Source organism: Quercus robur, chromosome 3, assembly GCF_932294415.1.
Source record: "Quercus robur chromosome 3, dhQueRobu3.1, whole genome shotgun sequence".
Classification (NCBI taxonomy): domain Eukaryota; kingdom Viridiplantae; phylum Streptophyta; class Magnoliopsida; order Fagales; family Fagaceae; genus Quercus; species Quercus robur.
Window position 1 is genome coordinate 9,150,858 of NC_065536.1, and position 16,951 is coordinate 9,167,808.

Sequence of the window (16,951 nt, forward strand, 5' to 3'; positions counted from 1 at the left end):
TGAGTGAAGTTTATACTTGCTGAGTTGTCTAGGAAGAGACATGAATTGGGTATGATATGGAATTTATATTACTTTTGAGTGTATGATGCTTTTCATGGGTTTGTTTCTGAGTGAAGAGTGAAGTATATGCTTGCTAAATTGTTTAGGGAGATACATGAATTGGGTATTCTCTGGAATTTGTATTGCTTTTGATGAGTTTGTTTCTGAGTGAAGTTATAGACTCTTCCTAGTTGGTTAGAATTATAAAAAAAGAAAAAACGAGTTTGCTTAGTTGTTTAGGAAGAAACATGAATTGGGTATTCTATGGAATTTGTATTGCTTTTGAGTTTGTAGTGCTTTTGATCAGTTTGTTTCCTAGTGAAGTTCGAGTCTTCTTAGTTGATTAGAATGATAAAAGAGAAAAGAAAAGAGTTTGCTAAGTTGTTTTGGAACATATAAACGCATAGCCTAATTGTAACATATTAATCTAGCAATTTTCATTGCCATGTTTTGTGTATTTATTTTCCTTCGTAAGTGTTAGTGATGCATAGTATACTTAGATACTTGCTAGATGCAATGCTTTTTCAAATATGCAATACCTAACATTTTAAACAAATTTAGGAAGCTTTTTGAAAGATGCAATGCTTCACTCTCATATATTCATCCTTAATTTGTTTGGTCCAAGCCATTATCATTTCTTAGAAAAAAATTGAAAGTATAGAAGCTATATAAGATCACATTTGGTAGTGCTGGAAAGCTGTCCAACTTCTCTAATCTTGATTTTAAGAGCGTTTCTAGCTGCTGTAAATTCTGATCATAGCATTCAATTTTGGAAAATTCAAGGTTTTCTTTATATGAAGTAACTTATGTTCTTCTTAGTTCTCTGCTTGGTTCGAAATAGCTGACTGCTGACTTTATATTTTTGCAGTGCCATTATGGACATACACTGTGTTCTACTTGTAAAACAAGGGTACAAAACCGATGCCCCACTTGTAGACAAGAGCTAGGAGATGGGAAAGCACCCCTAGAAGCATCTGGGATAGCCATAGGAAGGCTAGGGACAATCATGTGCATACCCAATGTTTGCAGTTGAGGTATCTCAAAATCATGTGTTGATGCTTGCTGCATCTTTTTGTGTCAAATGTACACTAAACTTTCCTCCATTTTTTTGCTATATTGAACTCCATATTCCTTAAAGATTGATAAATTCCCACGGAGATTGAATCAACATTGTGACAAATTTGAGAAAATTCCAACTTGATATTTGAGAAAATTCCGGCTTGTTATTTGTTGCATGTAACAAATAACAAGTTGGAATTTAGTGTGTGACAGGTTTCCTATAGTAGCATTTGTAAAACTTATAGTAGCGTTTGTAGACAAGCATTTACCATCTAGCGTAGAAAAAAAAATGTTGTAGCCGCATTTTAAAAACGCGGCTATAGCTGTCCCTTATAGCCGCGTTTCTAAAAACGTGGTCATTGGTCTTGGCCTATAGCCGCATTTGTAAAAACGTGGCTATAGACCCCTCAAGCCTATAGTTACGGGTTTTAGGCCACAGCTGAAAACACGGCTATAGGCCAAATCGACCTATAGCCATGTTTTTAGGAGCTATAGCCGCGTTTTTAAAACGCGGCTATAGGACTTTTTTTTGTAGTGCTATGTTCCACCAATTATTACTTGCCATGTTTTAATTTTACTTCCTTATAAAACAATTGAAGTTTAAAATGGAAAAAAAATCATATACATGGTAAGTAGTGATTGGTGGAACATAAAGTAGTACACAAAAAATGGTACAAAAGATTTGCATTCGCATCATGTGACCTAAAATGTCTGCTGAATGCTTGCACATCAAAAGTATTCTTGAGATGAGATGATGTTTTGTTTTGAAAAGTCATCTTAAATAAGACCAAAAGGTTAAAATAGTTATTTATTTTCTAACTTTTTTAGTCCTTGTAATGAAGGATTGATTGCAGGTAGGGAGAAAAAAAAAAGAGAGAACCTACACGGCTGCACCGGCTTTCCTTTGGATTCCTCATTCACAAATTACAAATTTATTTTCTTCATGGTACATTAAAATCCAACTTCATCTATTTGAACCTATTCCAAAGAAGTGGTAATTATGAGCCCATTACATGTTTTCTAGGTTATTGTACCTTACAATTTAACACATTATTTCTAATATATTTTTAATTAAAATTAAATTATAGTCTATATTTAAACTTTCCATTAAAATATTAGCATATCATGTTTTCTATTGATAGTTTTTAGACCCCTTAAAATCACAATTGGATTAACCTAGTTAATTAGCCAAGTTATTACTTAGTCCAAATTCCAAGTCTAGGTTATCACAATCAAACAATCATAACATGCATAGCAGCGGAAAGGTAAATAACACAATGATATGATTACCCAGGAAACCAAATCGGTAAAAACCTGGGGAGGATTTAACCTAGCTATCCTCAAGGTAAACTTGAATCCACTATGAAAGAATCGAAGTTGTTCAACAGGACTTAGACCACTAACATCCTATTGCTACCCACCAGTAGAAACTTACTGACATGACCACGTGCAAGCTCCGAAACCACAGACTTCTTCTTTCTTGGATTCTCCAGCAAGTACAAGCATACCCGCTTGTGTTTCTTTAAGTTCTTATGATAGCAACTAAATGATCATCAAGCTCTTGAAGAAATCTTCTTCTTGATAATCCTAAGCTTGTGTAAAGGAAAGTTCCTCACATATCTCACAAGAGATTTACACAAACAGCAATATGAGCAACCAAAGTTCTTAGAGATCTTTTGGGTACAAAACCCTAAATATATAAGAGACACATTCTTCTGTCTCTAAAAATCTAATAAAAACGTGCTTATGGTTTCCTTTATATACTAGGAGTAAAACACTTAACCCTACACATCATATGGGCTTAGGGTTAAGTTGGAAAAATCTGCAGAAAAAACATTATGCCCGAGATTTGATCGATCGAGCCTGTTCTTCGATCGATCGAGCCAGGCTGAAAGTCACTAATACTTCTACAGCTACTCGATTCCAACTTTACATACAACGCACACACTTTGAGCAAGTCTAAACAAGACTAACAACTGTTTTGATTATGGTTTGCCAACATTATGCATTAGAGTTCTAAATACATTAGTTCCTAAGTCTTTAGAACCTAACATCTATAAATAATAAAATATATAGTTTCATATATAAACGTAATTTAACCGTAGACCTAAATTATAATCGTGTTTATATGAACAAAATACAGATAATGTTGTATGGGTAGAAGAACTATCTAGTGATTTGGATGATGTATTTCAATGTGATTTTTCTCTTCTTTAATAATATTTCACTTACCTTTTTCTCAAAAAAAAAAAAAAATTATATATATATATATATAAATATATAAACACAATCATAATTCAAGTCTAGGGCTAGAATATATAATTTTATATACAAACAAAACAAGTATAATAAATAACTATAAAATTATTAATTATTATAATTATCGAATTTCATATTTAGATTAAAAAAATAAATGCAAAAAAAAATCATATAATATTAAAATTTTCCATATATCACACGTACGTATTATCAACTAAAATCACAGTAATGGCAAAACTTTGGTCTTGTGCTAGACCAAATTTTCAAGCAATATTATGAGTTTCCTTGTCCATCATGCGAAATTAATAGAAGACTTTGTAACAGGGGTTGAGGAATCCCTAAGTTTCTTGCAGTTGAAATCCCTCACTATGTATCTTAGTTTGATTTGAGTTAAATGAAACTATCTTATGAGTTTTCTATCAAAAAAAAAAAAAAAAAAAAAAAAAAAGAAAAAGAAAAAAGAAATATGTGTCCTTTCCTTAAAATGTTATTTCAAATTTCTTTTTGGAATGTTATAATGCAATTGACAATTTTTTATCTTTTCAATTAAGACATTCAAATCCTTCCACCTCCACTGGAAGTACTATCGAATTATCCAAAAAAAAAAAAAAAACAATTGAATTAAGAACCTCAAAACCTCTAATAACTAATATAAAGTGGGTTTCAGAAGAAAAAAAAGAAGAAGATAAATTTGTGTGTGTGTGTGTGTCAAATATTAGTATTGATACACCATGTTGAATATGCTAATATAAATGCAGAAGTAAAAGCAAAGTGTAGAATACAACAACACACAAGGATTACATGGTTCAGTCTAACGACTTACATCCACGGAGGAAACCCAGAAGGGGTACATCAATAATATATTAGAGTATAGTACAAATCCTATGATACAATGAACCATAACTTGTGTATATAGTAGACTAAAATCTAGACTAATATATTTCTAGTACAATTAGTAAAATTTGCTTGCACACAAAGTATCTTGGGCCTATGCTAATGGGTTAATATATCTCTAACACCCCCTCTCAAACTCAAAACAAAAAAATTAAAGAAATCTTGAGATTTGATAAGGTTGGAAGATCCCTTAAATGAACTTTGGCTCTGTGACGGTGGTTTGAGGAAGGTAATGGTCTTGTAGTGTTAATGCGACTTCTAACAGTGGCATGACTATACTGGAGACTTTTGACAGTAGCGGTGGAAAGCCAAAGAAGATGAATGCAATGAAGAAACACCGAGGAAGAAAAAATTGCTCTTAAACACACCGTAAGTACAAAAAACCATGGCCATAGGAAGGTGGCTTTGATACCATGTTAAATATTAGTATTAATACATCATGTTGAATATGCTAGTATAGATGCAAAAGCAGAAGCATAAAGTGTAGAACACAATAACGCACGAGGGGTGTAGAACACAATAACACACGAGAGTTATGTAGTTCCTCCTAACGGCCTACATCTACGGAGGAAACCTAGAAGGGTTACATCAATAATATATTAGAGTATAGTACAAATCTCATGTTACAATGAACCATAACATGTGTATATATAGTAGACTAAACCTTAGACTAATAGACTTCTAGTACAATTAAGAGACTTGGCTTGCACACAAAGTAGAATTAGAATTGGACCTATGCTAATGGGCTAATATATCTCTAATAATATATAAAGCTCCACTCATGACAGAATATGGAGAGCTTTAGCATCCCATATTTTCAATTATTTACAGAAAAGTTAGACAAAAAAAAGAAGACAATTCTTTTAAAAAGAAAACTAGTGTATTTGTTCATTTGAAAAAAAAAAAAAAAAACCCCACATAAAAAGTGAATTTGATAGGCCAATAATGTATTAACCCCTTGTGATGAATTAATTGATTAATTAGCCAAGTTTATTAATCAATCAAATTAACATACAATGTACATGGCAGCATAAATAAATCACCAATTAAACTAAGTATGCAGCGGAAATTAAATTGACAAGATGATTTGTTTACAAATGGGGAAAACCTACATGGCAAAAACCCCACCGGGTGATTTTAAGGTCACCACTCCCGAGAATCCACTATTATCAAAACAAACGATTACAAGTAAAGGAATCCCAGTACCTTATACCAACCTACAGTTGAACCCTTACCCCAATACCTAATTGGACTTGTTCTGTAGTGATAATCTCTCATTTTCAATGCACGACTCCTAGTACGTGGCTAACCAATTGCGCGGATCCCAGTATGCGACTTCAATCATCAACTAGAGAAGGTTGTTAGCTGTAAAGTTTTTCAGTTCATCACACGATGAAGATCGAGAAGCTCCTTGGTTACAAAACCCTATGGTGCACAAAACACAGCAACTTCTTCACGAGAAAGATGAACTAGGGCTAATTTTGTCTCCGATCACAATTTGCTTGAACAAACTTTGCTCAACACTTGTGCAACTTGTGTCACCTTTGACGGCCCTTAAAATAATCATTTTATATATCTAGGGTTGTGAGAAAAGAAAACTCAAACATATAATCACGGATTGAATAAAAAACATAACAGAAAATCTGAATTTCATAAATCTCAACAGATAGCCTATCTGTCGAGCTGCTGTAGAGCCACGGGCTAGAACAGATCTTCAAGGCTCGATAGATGCAAGTTGTCAAGCTAGCTATCGAGCTTTAATGAATAGAACTTTTCACACTTGAATCTTGGATAGACTTGCATGGCTTTAACACTTGAACTTGAAACCTTATTTCTTGAAGTATTAAACACATCCTAGATCTACCCAAATACAAGTAAAGTGCGTTTTGTCAAAGGATTAGCCAATTACATAAAATAGTGACATATGTTCCTAATAAGTAAATTACATATGTCCTAACAGAATTTAAACAAAAATCCAACAGGGAAAAAAAAAAATGCTAACATGGATAGCTCTCTTTCCCAATGGATAGCCCATTTGATTGCTCCATATAAATTATAGGAAAATTAGAATTTTGAGGATCACAATTTTGTTCACAAAATTTCAATGGTCGCAGTTGACTCTCTAAATTTAGATAAAACAAAGTTGTTATGCTTCATCTAAAGTGTCCCTAAATTTTGGGTTCAAAATGTGACAATTTAAAGAACTTGGGGGACTAAATTGTTATTGGGTCAAACCACATAGGTTATTTTTTTTATGAATCACAAGAAGTAATTTGTATGTTGAAAAAAGAAGAAGCAAGATCTATGTATTTGGACGAAACCCTAATAGTTTCAATTTAAATCTACTCAATCAAATTAATTGGGATGGAATGATACAGAAAAAATGGAATGACAACTTGGAATGCTATGAAATTGTCATGAGATATTTTTGTAATTGTAGAACTCATATTGATGTTTCATTTGTTTCGTTATAAACGTTTTCTAGAAAATATATCATTTTTTGAAAAAATATTTTCTAGAAAACCATCCAATTTTCTAGTGTTTAGTATTGACCTTGAAAATGAGCTAAGAACATTTTCTGGTGTTTGGTATGTACAAAAAATCACTAACATTTCTTGTATAATTCAAAAAATTTATAACATGTATATTGTGTAAACTAACTACATAATCAAGATAAAATAGTATAGCCAAGAATTTTGTAGTTCAATTGGTTAACATAGAGACATCCTTAATTAAATTTCTTTCCTATTGTAACTTTTGAATTATCAGATACACACATATATATAAATAATAGTAGTATAGCACATAAATATTACAAAAAATTATAAAAAGTTTGTATAACTTTTATAATTATATGTGTGGTAGCCAAAGAGAATCCAGGTAGGCAAAAAAAGGGGAAAGAAAAAAAATATATTGTTGTCCTCTATCTAACATATAACTATGAGGTTGAAATAGTTTTTTTACGCAATATCTTGATGGGATGTCACTTCCTCAGTAGTTTTAGAAACCATCTAGACTAACCTAATAGCCTTACTGAGTGAGTTGTTGAATCTGTTACTACATAAACCATTGAGGAGCTTTGAGACAGTTGGAACCTCATTAGAGATTAGATGGCCAAAATGACAAAATACTTGACTTTTCACTGAAAAGTTCTAGCAAAATGCCCCCTGTCTGAAATTATTTAGGAATATGTCCTTATTTTGAAACTTGATTTTTAGAAAATCGAGTTTCAATGAAAAACTCGATTAGCCGAAAATCAAGTTACTTGAAAAAAACGACATGGAACTCAAGTTCCATGAACTCGAGTTTTGAAACTTGATTTTTAGAAAATCGAGTTTCAATGAAAAACTCGATTAGCCGAAAATCAAGTTACTTGAAAAAAACGACATGGAACTCAAGTTCCATGAACTCGAGTTCCATGTAGTTTGTGTGTGTGTGTGTGTGTGTGTGTGTGTGTGTGAGCCCTCTTTAGATACTATCTAATCTCGGCCAAAATGGGGATATACGCCTTTCACGCAAAACATGCAGCAAAATACCCCTGTTTTGAAACTATTTAGGAAAATGCTCATGTTTTAAAACACACACACACACACACACACACACAGATTGTTTTCCAAAAATATTTAGCAGAAAAAAAATCTATAAAGTAATCCTTATTTTTAACAAAATTTTTCATTCATAAAAGAGATATACATATATATATATATATATATATTTTTTTTTTTTTATGCTACCAAACACAAAAAAGTATCTTTACTTAAGGTTTTCTACAAAAACAAATAGAGCGAATTGAAAAAGTCTATAGGCATGACAAAATCTTACAACAGTTTACAAACATTTTCACAAGTAGCTTAAGATTATATTAGCAAGAAAACATAGCACAATTGTGTCCAAAACAAGTGAACCACCCAGTTGTTACACACTCGAACTAAAAGTTTATAAAGAAGCTAAACGGTATATCAAACCGTACAAAAAAGCAGGAAGCTCTAACCCACCTCCACTTGTTCGATTAAAGTCCTCAACCAACTCTCAAACTCAAGCCTCACTTTTGTTTATTTTTCCTAATATTAGCAACATGCGTAACTTATTATTCCTTGGGTATGTGCCTCTTAGTTTGGATCCCTAGAAGCTTATTTTGAGAATTTTTTTGGGTCCCTAGGAAATTTTTAAGAAAATGAAAAAAAATTAAATTATTTTTTTAGTTTTTAGTTCTTATTTTAAAAGAGGTTTTATTTTAATTATTTAAAATTTTAAGCTATTTTATCTGATATAGAATAGGTAAATCCACGTGTTAATTTCAATTGGTTTTATAATTAATACATTTCATAAGCTTATGTGGTACTTAATAGACACATCAAAAAAAAAAAAAAAAAACAACAACAACAACAAAAACTAAAAAAAGGGTTGCTGATGCAAAAGAAGTACAATTTCAGGGGATAAAATTTAAATTTTAAAAATTCAAGATATAAAATCCAAAGATTCCCAAACTTTATAGGTGTAGTTTAATTTGCAATTTAGAAAAAAAAAAAAATCATAAAACTCCCACTAACCAAAAAATGGTCCTATAGCCGCGTTTTTAAAATGCAGCTATAACTTTTGAAAACGTGGCTATAGGTTAGTTCGGCGTATAGCCGCGTTTTTAGCCGTAGCCTAAAACCTGTAACTATAGGCCTGAGGGGTCTATAGCCATGCTTTTACAATTGCGGTTATAGGCTAGGATCAATGGTTGCGCTTTTACAAATGTGGTTATAGGCCAGGACCAATGGCCGCGTTTCTAAAAACGTGGCTATAGGGGACAGCTACAGCCACATCTTAAAAACGCAGCTATAGTTGTTTTTTTATTTTTTATTTTCCTAGCCAGATGGCAAATGCATTAGAACTACAAGAATCTTAACACTCTACTTTGTTTCTACTAACTGCATAATATGAATTTCAAGGACTAAAGACACTAGAAATTGCATACTAGACCATGGTTTTGAAAAACAGCCTAGATCAGTCAATTAGGCCGATTCAACTATGAACTGGGACTATGCCAATTCAATCCACATTCAAAAATGAGAAAAACTGGTAGTTCATTGGCTAAAACCTGTTCCAAATCCTGAATTTAAATGTTAGACCGTTGTTCCACCCCCCCCCCCCCCCCCCAAACAAAAAAAAGGCTGCAGTTTAAAGTAAAAATGGTTGTTCAAAGTTTAACATCGTGTAGATAATAAAATACTTAAAAGTCCCATATAAATGGGAAAACAATCTATGAGGGCAACAACTATAGCATTAGATAGTAGATACTTACAACACCTTAGATAATATCAATTGTTTACCTTTTCTAAAAGAAACAAGAAGAAAGAAAAGAATCCCAATTAAAAAGGAAAAGAAGATATTAAAGAGAAAGAAAGAGTACATATAGACACGAAACAAGCAAAACAGATTAATACTTTAACCAAATGCTCAAATCAAATCAAAGGCAAGAAAATCTGAAAATGCACTATTACTAATACAAGCATTTCTAACATCAGAATTTCAACCATATGATTAATCAGTATTTTGAAGGTTACACAAAATATGAAACAATGTTCCCGTCAACAGATACCACTATAGAGCAAAATCAACTAGAATATTTCCCAGAAGCAATTTCATAGTTTAGAGTATGACATTATTACCTCATCAAGCGAGTTCTCAAATTGAAGATCCTATTATTTGACACAAGCTGTATTATTGTTGGGAATAGGATCCTAGGCCTTCCAACAATAATACAGCCTGTGTCAAATAATAGAGTATCAATTTACCGATTACTACGTGTTTCCACAACTAGTGATGTTGGTGTTCCAAAGTGGTTTCTCTGTTTAAAGACTAGAGGAATACTGAGAAATTTAATATAAAAAAAGTAGAAAAAAAAATAAATAAGAACGATGTAGTATTATGTTGGAAAAAAGATCCAATCAATACAACCATTGCAATTGACTATTTTCTTTCTTTTTTTCCCCTCAAAATTAATTAGCACTTCAAATAAATTATTCAATCACAATAACTAATATAGATGCAAAAAAAAAAAAAAAAAAAAAATCCACAAGCAAGAAACCTAATTTTTAAGTAAAAATAAATAAATAAAAGCCACTGATGAGAAGTACAAGAGCATAAAAGTTTAACTATAAAGTGTTAGGTTTACCATATTTATCTCTAAAACAAATATTAGAGGCTTTATATATATATATATATATATATATTGTAGGGAGTGGAACAGTCACACCCCGGGCCTGAAGCCCAGGGAACAATTGGGTCACGAGAAAGAGTTGGGTCTAACCTATGTTCAAAAGGTAAGCTCAGTGGGTAGCGCACTATGCAAGGAGAATAGTAGGGTTATTCTAAGCGTCATGGGAAAAATGATTGAGGCAAAAGATTAATTCTCGTGGAGACAATGAGGTGATATTTTACCCGAGGTATGGGACGTAGGTGATCCACGTATGATTACCAGAGGATTCTTGGAACCACGAGAAGGTTCAGTAACTTGCAAGAAGGTTGAAGATTTTTACCTCCGCGGCAGTGATGAGGTTCTTACCTCACCTCTGCCACATTAAATGCAAAGAGAGAGTCTGAATAGTAGCAACAACCCCCAAAAGTCAGAGTTCCAGGATAAGGGAGAGGAGGAATCCGATAAAGTGGAGAAAAATACCCCTAAGGTTCTGGTAAGCAACAGGACAGCTGTAGTGATAAGAGTAAGGATTGAAACTATAAAAGGGAGATGGGAGGTAAAGTAGAGGGGGGATCAGAAAAATCTATTCAGGGAGAGAAACAGAAAGAGAAAGAGAGAGAGGGTAACACTAAGAGTGTCACCACAAGAACTAGAGAGTTTCCGAAGTTAACATCTGTAATTGTATTCGTTATTTGAATGGTCAAAGAAATTCACTGCTTGTATTTTCCATTGTGGAGTGTTTATTCCTTTTTGTGTCTCTGCATTTAAGTCGTGTTATCTGATTAAGAAGAATTCCAAGGTGAGCACCTCGGGGACCAAATTTTGTGTCCCTACATATATATATATATATATATATATAATTCTTAGATCACAAAAAATATCCATCACACATAAAAATTTCAGCAATATTAATAAAATAAAATTTCATCTAAGGAGGTGCTTTAATAGTAGAAAACCCTTCAACTTTCAATTTTGTGATTTTGAGGTTAAAAGATCAGCAGATCTTTTAATACACCCCATTAATTGTGTGGACTGTCCATGTCATTTATTGAGTATGGTTCAAGTGGGTCAATATGAGCTCATTTTCTTAATTATTAAAAGAAAAAATTTCACCAAATATATCTTAGCATACATAAGCAAGTGGACAAGAATTTCAACAATTAGCACTAATTAGCACAAAACTTTACTCATACTAAAATTTTATCTAAACAAAAATAAAAATACCCTTTCAGTTATGGCTTGAAAAGTGTCTGATTTTGTAGAAACTTTCGGGTCACAAAGCATTCACATTTATCACAAATTTAAATTTATGGGGGTGTTTATCATACACACAAACTTACATTTTTATCATTTCACTAAATTTATTACAATTATTTGTTTAAACTTAATCGGATAGCCTAATAAACATAAGCTCCATTTTTATAAAAAGAGAAATTTCACAATATTTTCACAATAAATTCTATATGGTAGATTGTTGCGAGTTGTTGTTGGTGGAGTAGAAAAGTAATTTCAGTAGTAAATTCAAATTAGAAATAATAATAATTAATCACTTATAATTTATTATGAAAATAATATGAAAATGTTGTGGAAGTAACACCTCTCTTATAAAAATATGGGTACGTAACCATTAGACAGCAGTAATATTTTCTGCACTTGCTATGAAGGGCAGCCAGTAAGTTAGATATCAAGCTATCTACCCAGAGAAAAGAGCACCGATTCCCACCTGGGCAGCCCCACTCAACACTGCAGCTGCGACACCTATTCCCAACTGAGCCAGTAAGTTAGGCTTATTCTGAGGCTGCATCTGCGGAGCTGTTTGTTCATGCGCTACTGGATATGGAGGCGGAGCTGCTTGGCCATACGGTACTGGATATGGAGGCGGAGCTGCTTGGCCATACGGTGGATATGGAGGCGGAGCTGCGTGGCCATACAGTGGATATGGTGGTGGAGCTGCTGGCCCATATGGTGGATATGGAGATGGAGCTGCGAGCCCACATGGTGGATATGGTCTCGGAGCTGCGGGTCCATATGGTGGATATGGTCTCGGAGCTGCGAGGCCATACGGTGGATATGGAGGCGGAACTGTGGGCCCATACAGTGGATGTGGTGGCTGAGCTGCGTGCGGTGGAACTGTATACACAGAGTGTAAAAATCCATAATAACCTGGATCTCGAACAACATGTTGATACTCAGTAGAACTTGGCTTCCCCAACTTGAACGAAAATATTAGTTCTCCTCTGAGCGCCCCAGCCATGGTTTTCACAGGGTAACTCACATTTTTTTCATCTTCTTCTGCGTGGCCAAAAGTGTCCAGAAGATTCTTGATGGGCACATTGACTTCACCAATGTCGTCTTCGCCATTTGGTTTCGATAAGTTAACCGACTTTAGCTTGATGACGAGGGCGAGCTGGTTCTGCTGTGCTGCAACTATGTCAATGTTGAACTTAGCGAAGAAGTTCCATTTCGGGTTTGAATGACCGTCTGTGTCCACCGGTGTTCTTTGCTCCGTCGAATTTAGATTATAATTGTCACTGCCGCAAATCGAAACCACGGCGCACACTTCCATTTTCAAAGCATGATTCACGTTCTCCAAATCCGTGGCTGACTTAATTGTAATTTCCAAAGGACTGTAAACCTCCATCTTCTTCAAACAAGTAGAACTTTAGCTAAAACAAGTAAGAGCTTTGGAGACAAATTTAGAGGTTATTCTGGCTTTGAGAAATGGTACAGTATATATAGTAGTATTAGGCTTGGTCTAGAGAGACGACCATCGCTTTAGGTCACTTATAGCGTGTGCTTTAAGTTATTTTAAATCAAACCTTATATTTCATATTAAACCCTAAAGTTTAAAATTATTACAAATTAAACTTTATAACTTCATTGGTTTTAAAAGGGACCATAAATTTACAAATTCGGACAATCAAACCCTCTACTCAAACCTCTAAATCAAAGTTCAAGATTTAAATATTGGGTAATGTATCTCTTACACAACTTACTTTACATCCACTTTTAACGTTTTAAATGTGAACAAACAGTTCTGACAAACATATATATATATATATATATATATATACATATATACACACATATTAATATGTTACAAATCCTCTTTTTGTATAAATATGTGTATATATATTAGCATATGCTGCAATTGTAGGCAAATTTCTTTGTTAAGATCCTGAAAATAGTGTTTTTGCTATTTATAGTAATATTTGTTTTTCTTTAATAAATTTTAGTTTAAAAGTTAGAATAAGGTCTCGTTTGTTTTGTGATGTCTCTTAGAGACAGTATTTTCAATTACCGCAATTATCTAAATTTTGCTATTTTTGGTAAGAATCACTATTTTGCTACCTAATTACATGATTAGTGTGGATTAGGATTTTTGGGTGTTTTTATAGCCGCCCTAGGGTTTCTTTTACTATTTAAACATATTGTAACCTTTAAGGCAATTTAGTTTTCAAATTCATAAAAATACAGACTTTATCTATTTCTCTCTGGTGGATTCCAGGACCTTATTACCTTGTGGATTCAAGGGACCCCTCATAGATTCAAAGTTTTCATTCAGAAGGTAATGTGTTTAGTTTGTTTTCCCATTCAGAAAGCAATGTCTTTATTTTCTTGTAGCTTTCGTGACATCAAAATCTTGCACACGATCAAAAAGGTCCGCTAAAAGATTACTGGCTTAGCTTGTGATCACCTGGATAAAGCTTTTCCCTCATAATTCTCTACAAAGTTTATAAAACACTATTAATGATGACCCTAGCTAGCATTGTACCAACATCTGCCAAAACTAAAGGCGTCAAATTCAACAGCCAGGTAAGTGATGAAATTCATTTGTCAACCTCGCATTTGCAACCAGCATGCTATACATAGTTTCAGCATTTAGCATTGGCTTTGTTCCTGATAGATCAGTCCAAATTGTTGAAGAAGGCTGCAGTATATCTCCGATATTGGACACAGTCGCAGACAATCCTTATTATTGAAGAATTTATATTCTGTATCATAAAATAATGCTAACACTCAATATTTTTCTCGAAAATGGCATCCCTTTAACCAAAAAAAAGAAAAAAAAAGAAAAAAAAAAAAAAATGGCATCCCACTACACCATATTGATAATATGTAGCACAACAGTAACAACAGATTTCTAATGCTTTTTTAGATGGTTGTAGTTGCATTAAACTATTAAAGCTTAGTATAAAATTTATTCTCTTTATTATGAATAGAATTAATATAGTTGACAATTTCAAATGTCCATAACATGTAGCCAATTAAGGCTCTTCTTTTTTTAACCAAGACTTTTTGGTTGTTGATAAGTAACTTCCGAATTTTGTACTCTTTGTTTATTATCAAATCTTAAGCCTTTCTTTCTGCGAAGGCTGTGAATTGTTGACCTTTTTTTTTTAATCTCATTACAATGGATAGACCTTGCTAGCCACAGAGGATAGGTTAGCAAACCTATGTAGAGGATGTGAATAAAAATTTCTCTCCAAGTTGCACAACAAATTGGCCAATTGGCCAATTGGCCAATTTTTATATATTCTACAATCATTATAAATAAAGATAAATAGTTAGTCGGCACATTTAAATACATTTCATACTTTTAAACAACTAAATATTAACTTAAGATAAAATCAAACTAAAGTCATGATAGAAATATAAAGGACCTATGATGGGAACTAAGAAACATATCACAAAAACGCATTAACTCGAAGTAGAGTTATAACCAAAAAAAGAAAAAAAAAAAAAAAAAAAAAAGCTAAAAATCTACTAAAGAAGGGTTGGAGGAAGTGTAAAAGTAAGATGCAAAATAAAGGAGAGAAGAAAAACGAAAAAAGAGAAGTAAAGGGTGGGAGGAAGAGCAATTGTAAAGTGGGGATTGTAATAGCCAATTTTTTTTTTTTTTTTTTTTAATGATTAATTTAAAATGGGTGATTGGTGTGTTGTTTTTCTTTTAATTTTTTTTTTAAATCGCAATGTAATAGGCCGGTCGGAGTAGAATTTTGTATTTATGTTAGAAATACTAAATGATTCTATTGTATTTCTCAAGTAATAACATATACAATAGTGTCTTTATATAAGAGGCAAATGTGCTATACAAGTATGTGCACTAAGTAAGACAAGTAAAGTGGACTTAAAACCTACAAACCTATATATTAAACGTTAATAGTTTATATAATACATTTGAATTTTTTTTTTTTAATAAATCACAATGTAATGGATTGTTGGAGAATTTTTTCCATATGCTATATACATTTTAGGTGAAAGGGAGATTCAAACTTTGAACCTTTAATTAGAAACAAAAAAAAAAAATTGTTATTATTTTTATGTATGGTACAAACTTGTGAATCTGGATAAGTTTTTAACAGACAATAAGCAAAGAATTTCGGTGCAGTGTCCGTGGACAGTGTAGTTGCACTTTTATATTCAACAAAGTTTGATAATTGATCCTCATGGGGGCATGTGACTCTAAGCTTGATCGCTTAAGGGTCTTCCCTATAATGGTATCTAAAACGCTAGGGAGAAGAAGTCCATGATATTCCTCATTGTGATTAATTGAATTGTCGTGGAAGCATCATATATAATTTTTTTTTTTTTTTGATAATTTTTTCCAGAAGCATCATATAATAAAACTATAATTAGGAATGATAAGAACAAGTCAATGCAATGTTATTTATAAGTCAATGTCTCGTAAGTTGGACTAAGGCTTTGCCAGAATGGTAAGAAAAGTCAGCAATGCAATGTTATTTATAAGTCAATGTCTCGTAAGCTGGACTAAGGCTTTGCCAGAATGGTAAGAAAAGTCAGCAATGCAATGTCATTTATATGTCAATGTCTCGTAAGTCGTAACTTGGACTATGGCTTTGCCAGAATGGTAAGAGAAAGTCAGCGTTCGAACCTACGTACCCGACAGAATCTTATTAACAGGTAATCAACCGTACGTAAGCCCCTTGCGTGTGTGGCCATGACACAAGAAATTATATATGTTTTGCACCTACAAGCATTTATATCATTATATTTGTGAATTGAAATGGCTATTGCACTAAAGATACTGGGGTGATTTATAGCGTACTTGATGTCAAAGATTAGTGATACAATTAATTGCAAACCTTTATTACTATTCTTTACGTTGTTTGCCTTCAGTACTCTTAGGAGCACCAAAATTTCATCAGAACACAAAAAGAGGGGAAAGACAGTGAAAATTTTGGTGAATTTTTCAGTATTAATAAGACTTATTCGTTTGCATTACTTGTACGTGGGTCCATCATCTACGAGCAACATTGAAATTAGAAAATTTTTTAAGGAGCTAAACCAAATACTTTTTTTCTTCTTTTAAATAAACTTTTTAAAGGCCTTTGAATGTATATAACATATAATACTTGTAATCTCTATATATTAAGAGGATTTAAAAAGTTTATTATGTCCTCAAAAAATGTCAAAAATATCTTTAATCTAATTAGATAATCTTTATTCTTAAAAAATAAAAAAAATGAGGTTATAAAATTGTAATTCAAC

At 32.8% G+C, this 16,951-nt stretch overlaps 1 protein-coding gene across 1 annotated transcript; it reads right to left on the reverse strand.

The window, feature by feature from the left end:
* Positions 1-12,039: 12,039 nt before the first annotated feature.
* LOC126720035 (protein SRC2 homolog) lies at positions 12,040-13,127 on the reverse strand. Its single transcript, XM_050422513.1, has one exon. The coding sequence runs from the start codon at positions 13,077-13,079 to the stop codon at positions 12,132-12,134; it is 948 nt and encodes a 315-aa protein (XP_050278470.1). The 5' UTR covers positions 13,080-13,127; the 3' UTR covers positions 12,040-12,131.
* Positions 13,128-16,951: the final 3,824 nt, after the last annotated feature.

Bases quoted from the DNA above. Each gene is read 5' to 3' on its own strand.
- LOC126720035 (XM_050422513.1), bottom strand. From the start codon at position 13,079: ATGGAGGTTTACAGTCCTTTGGAAATTACAATTAAGTCAGCCACGGAT.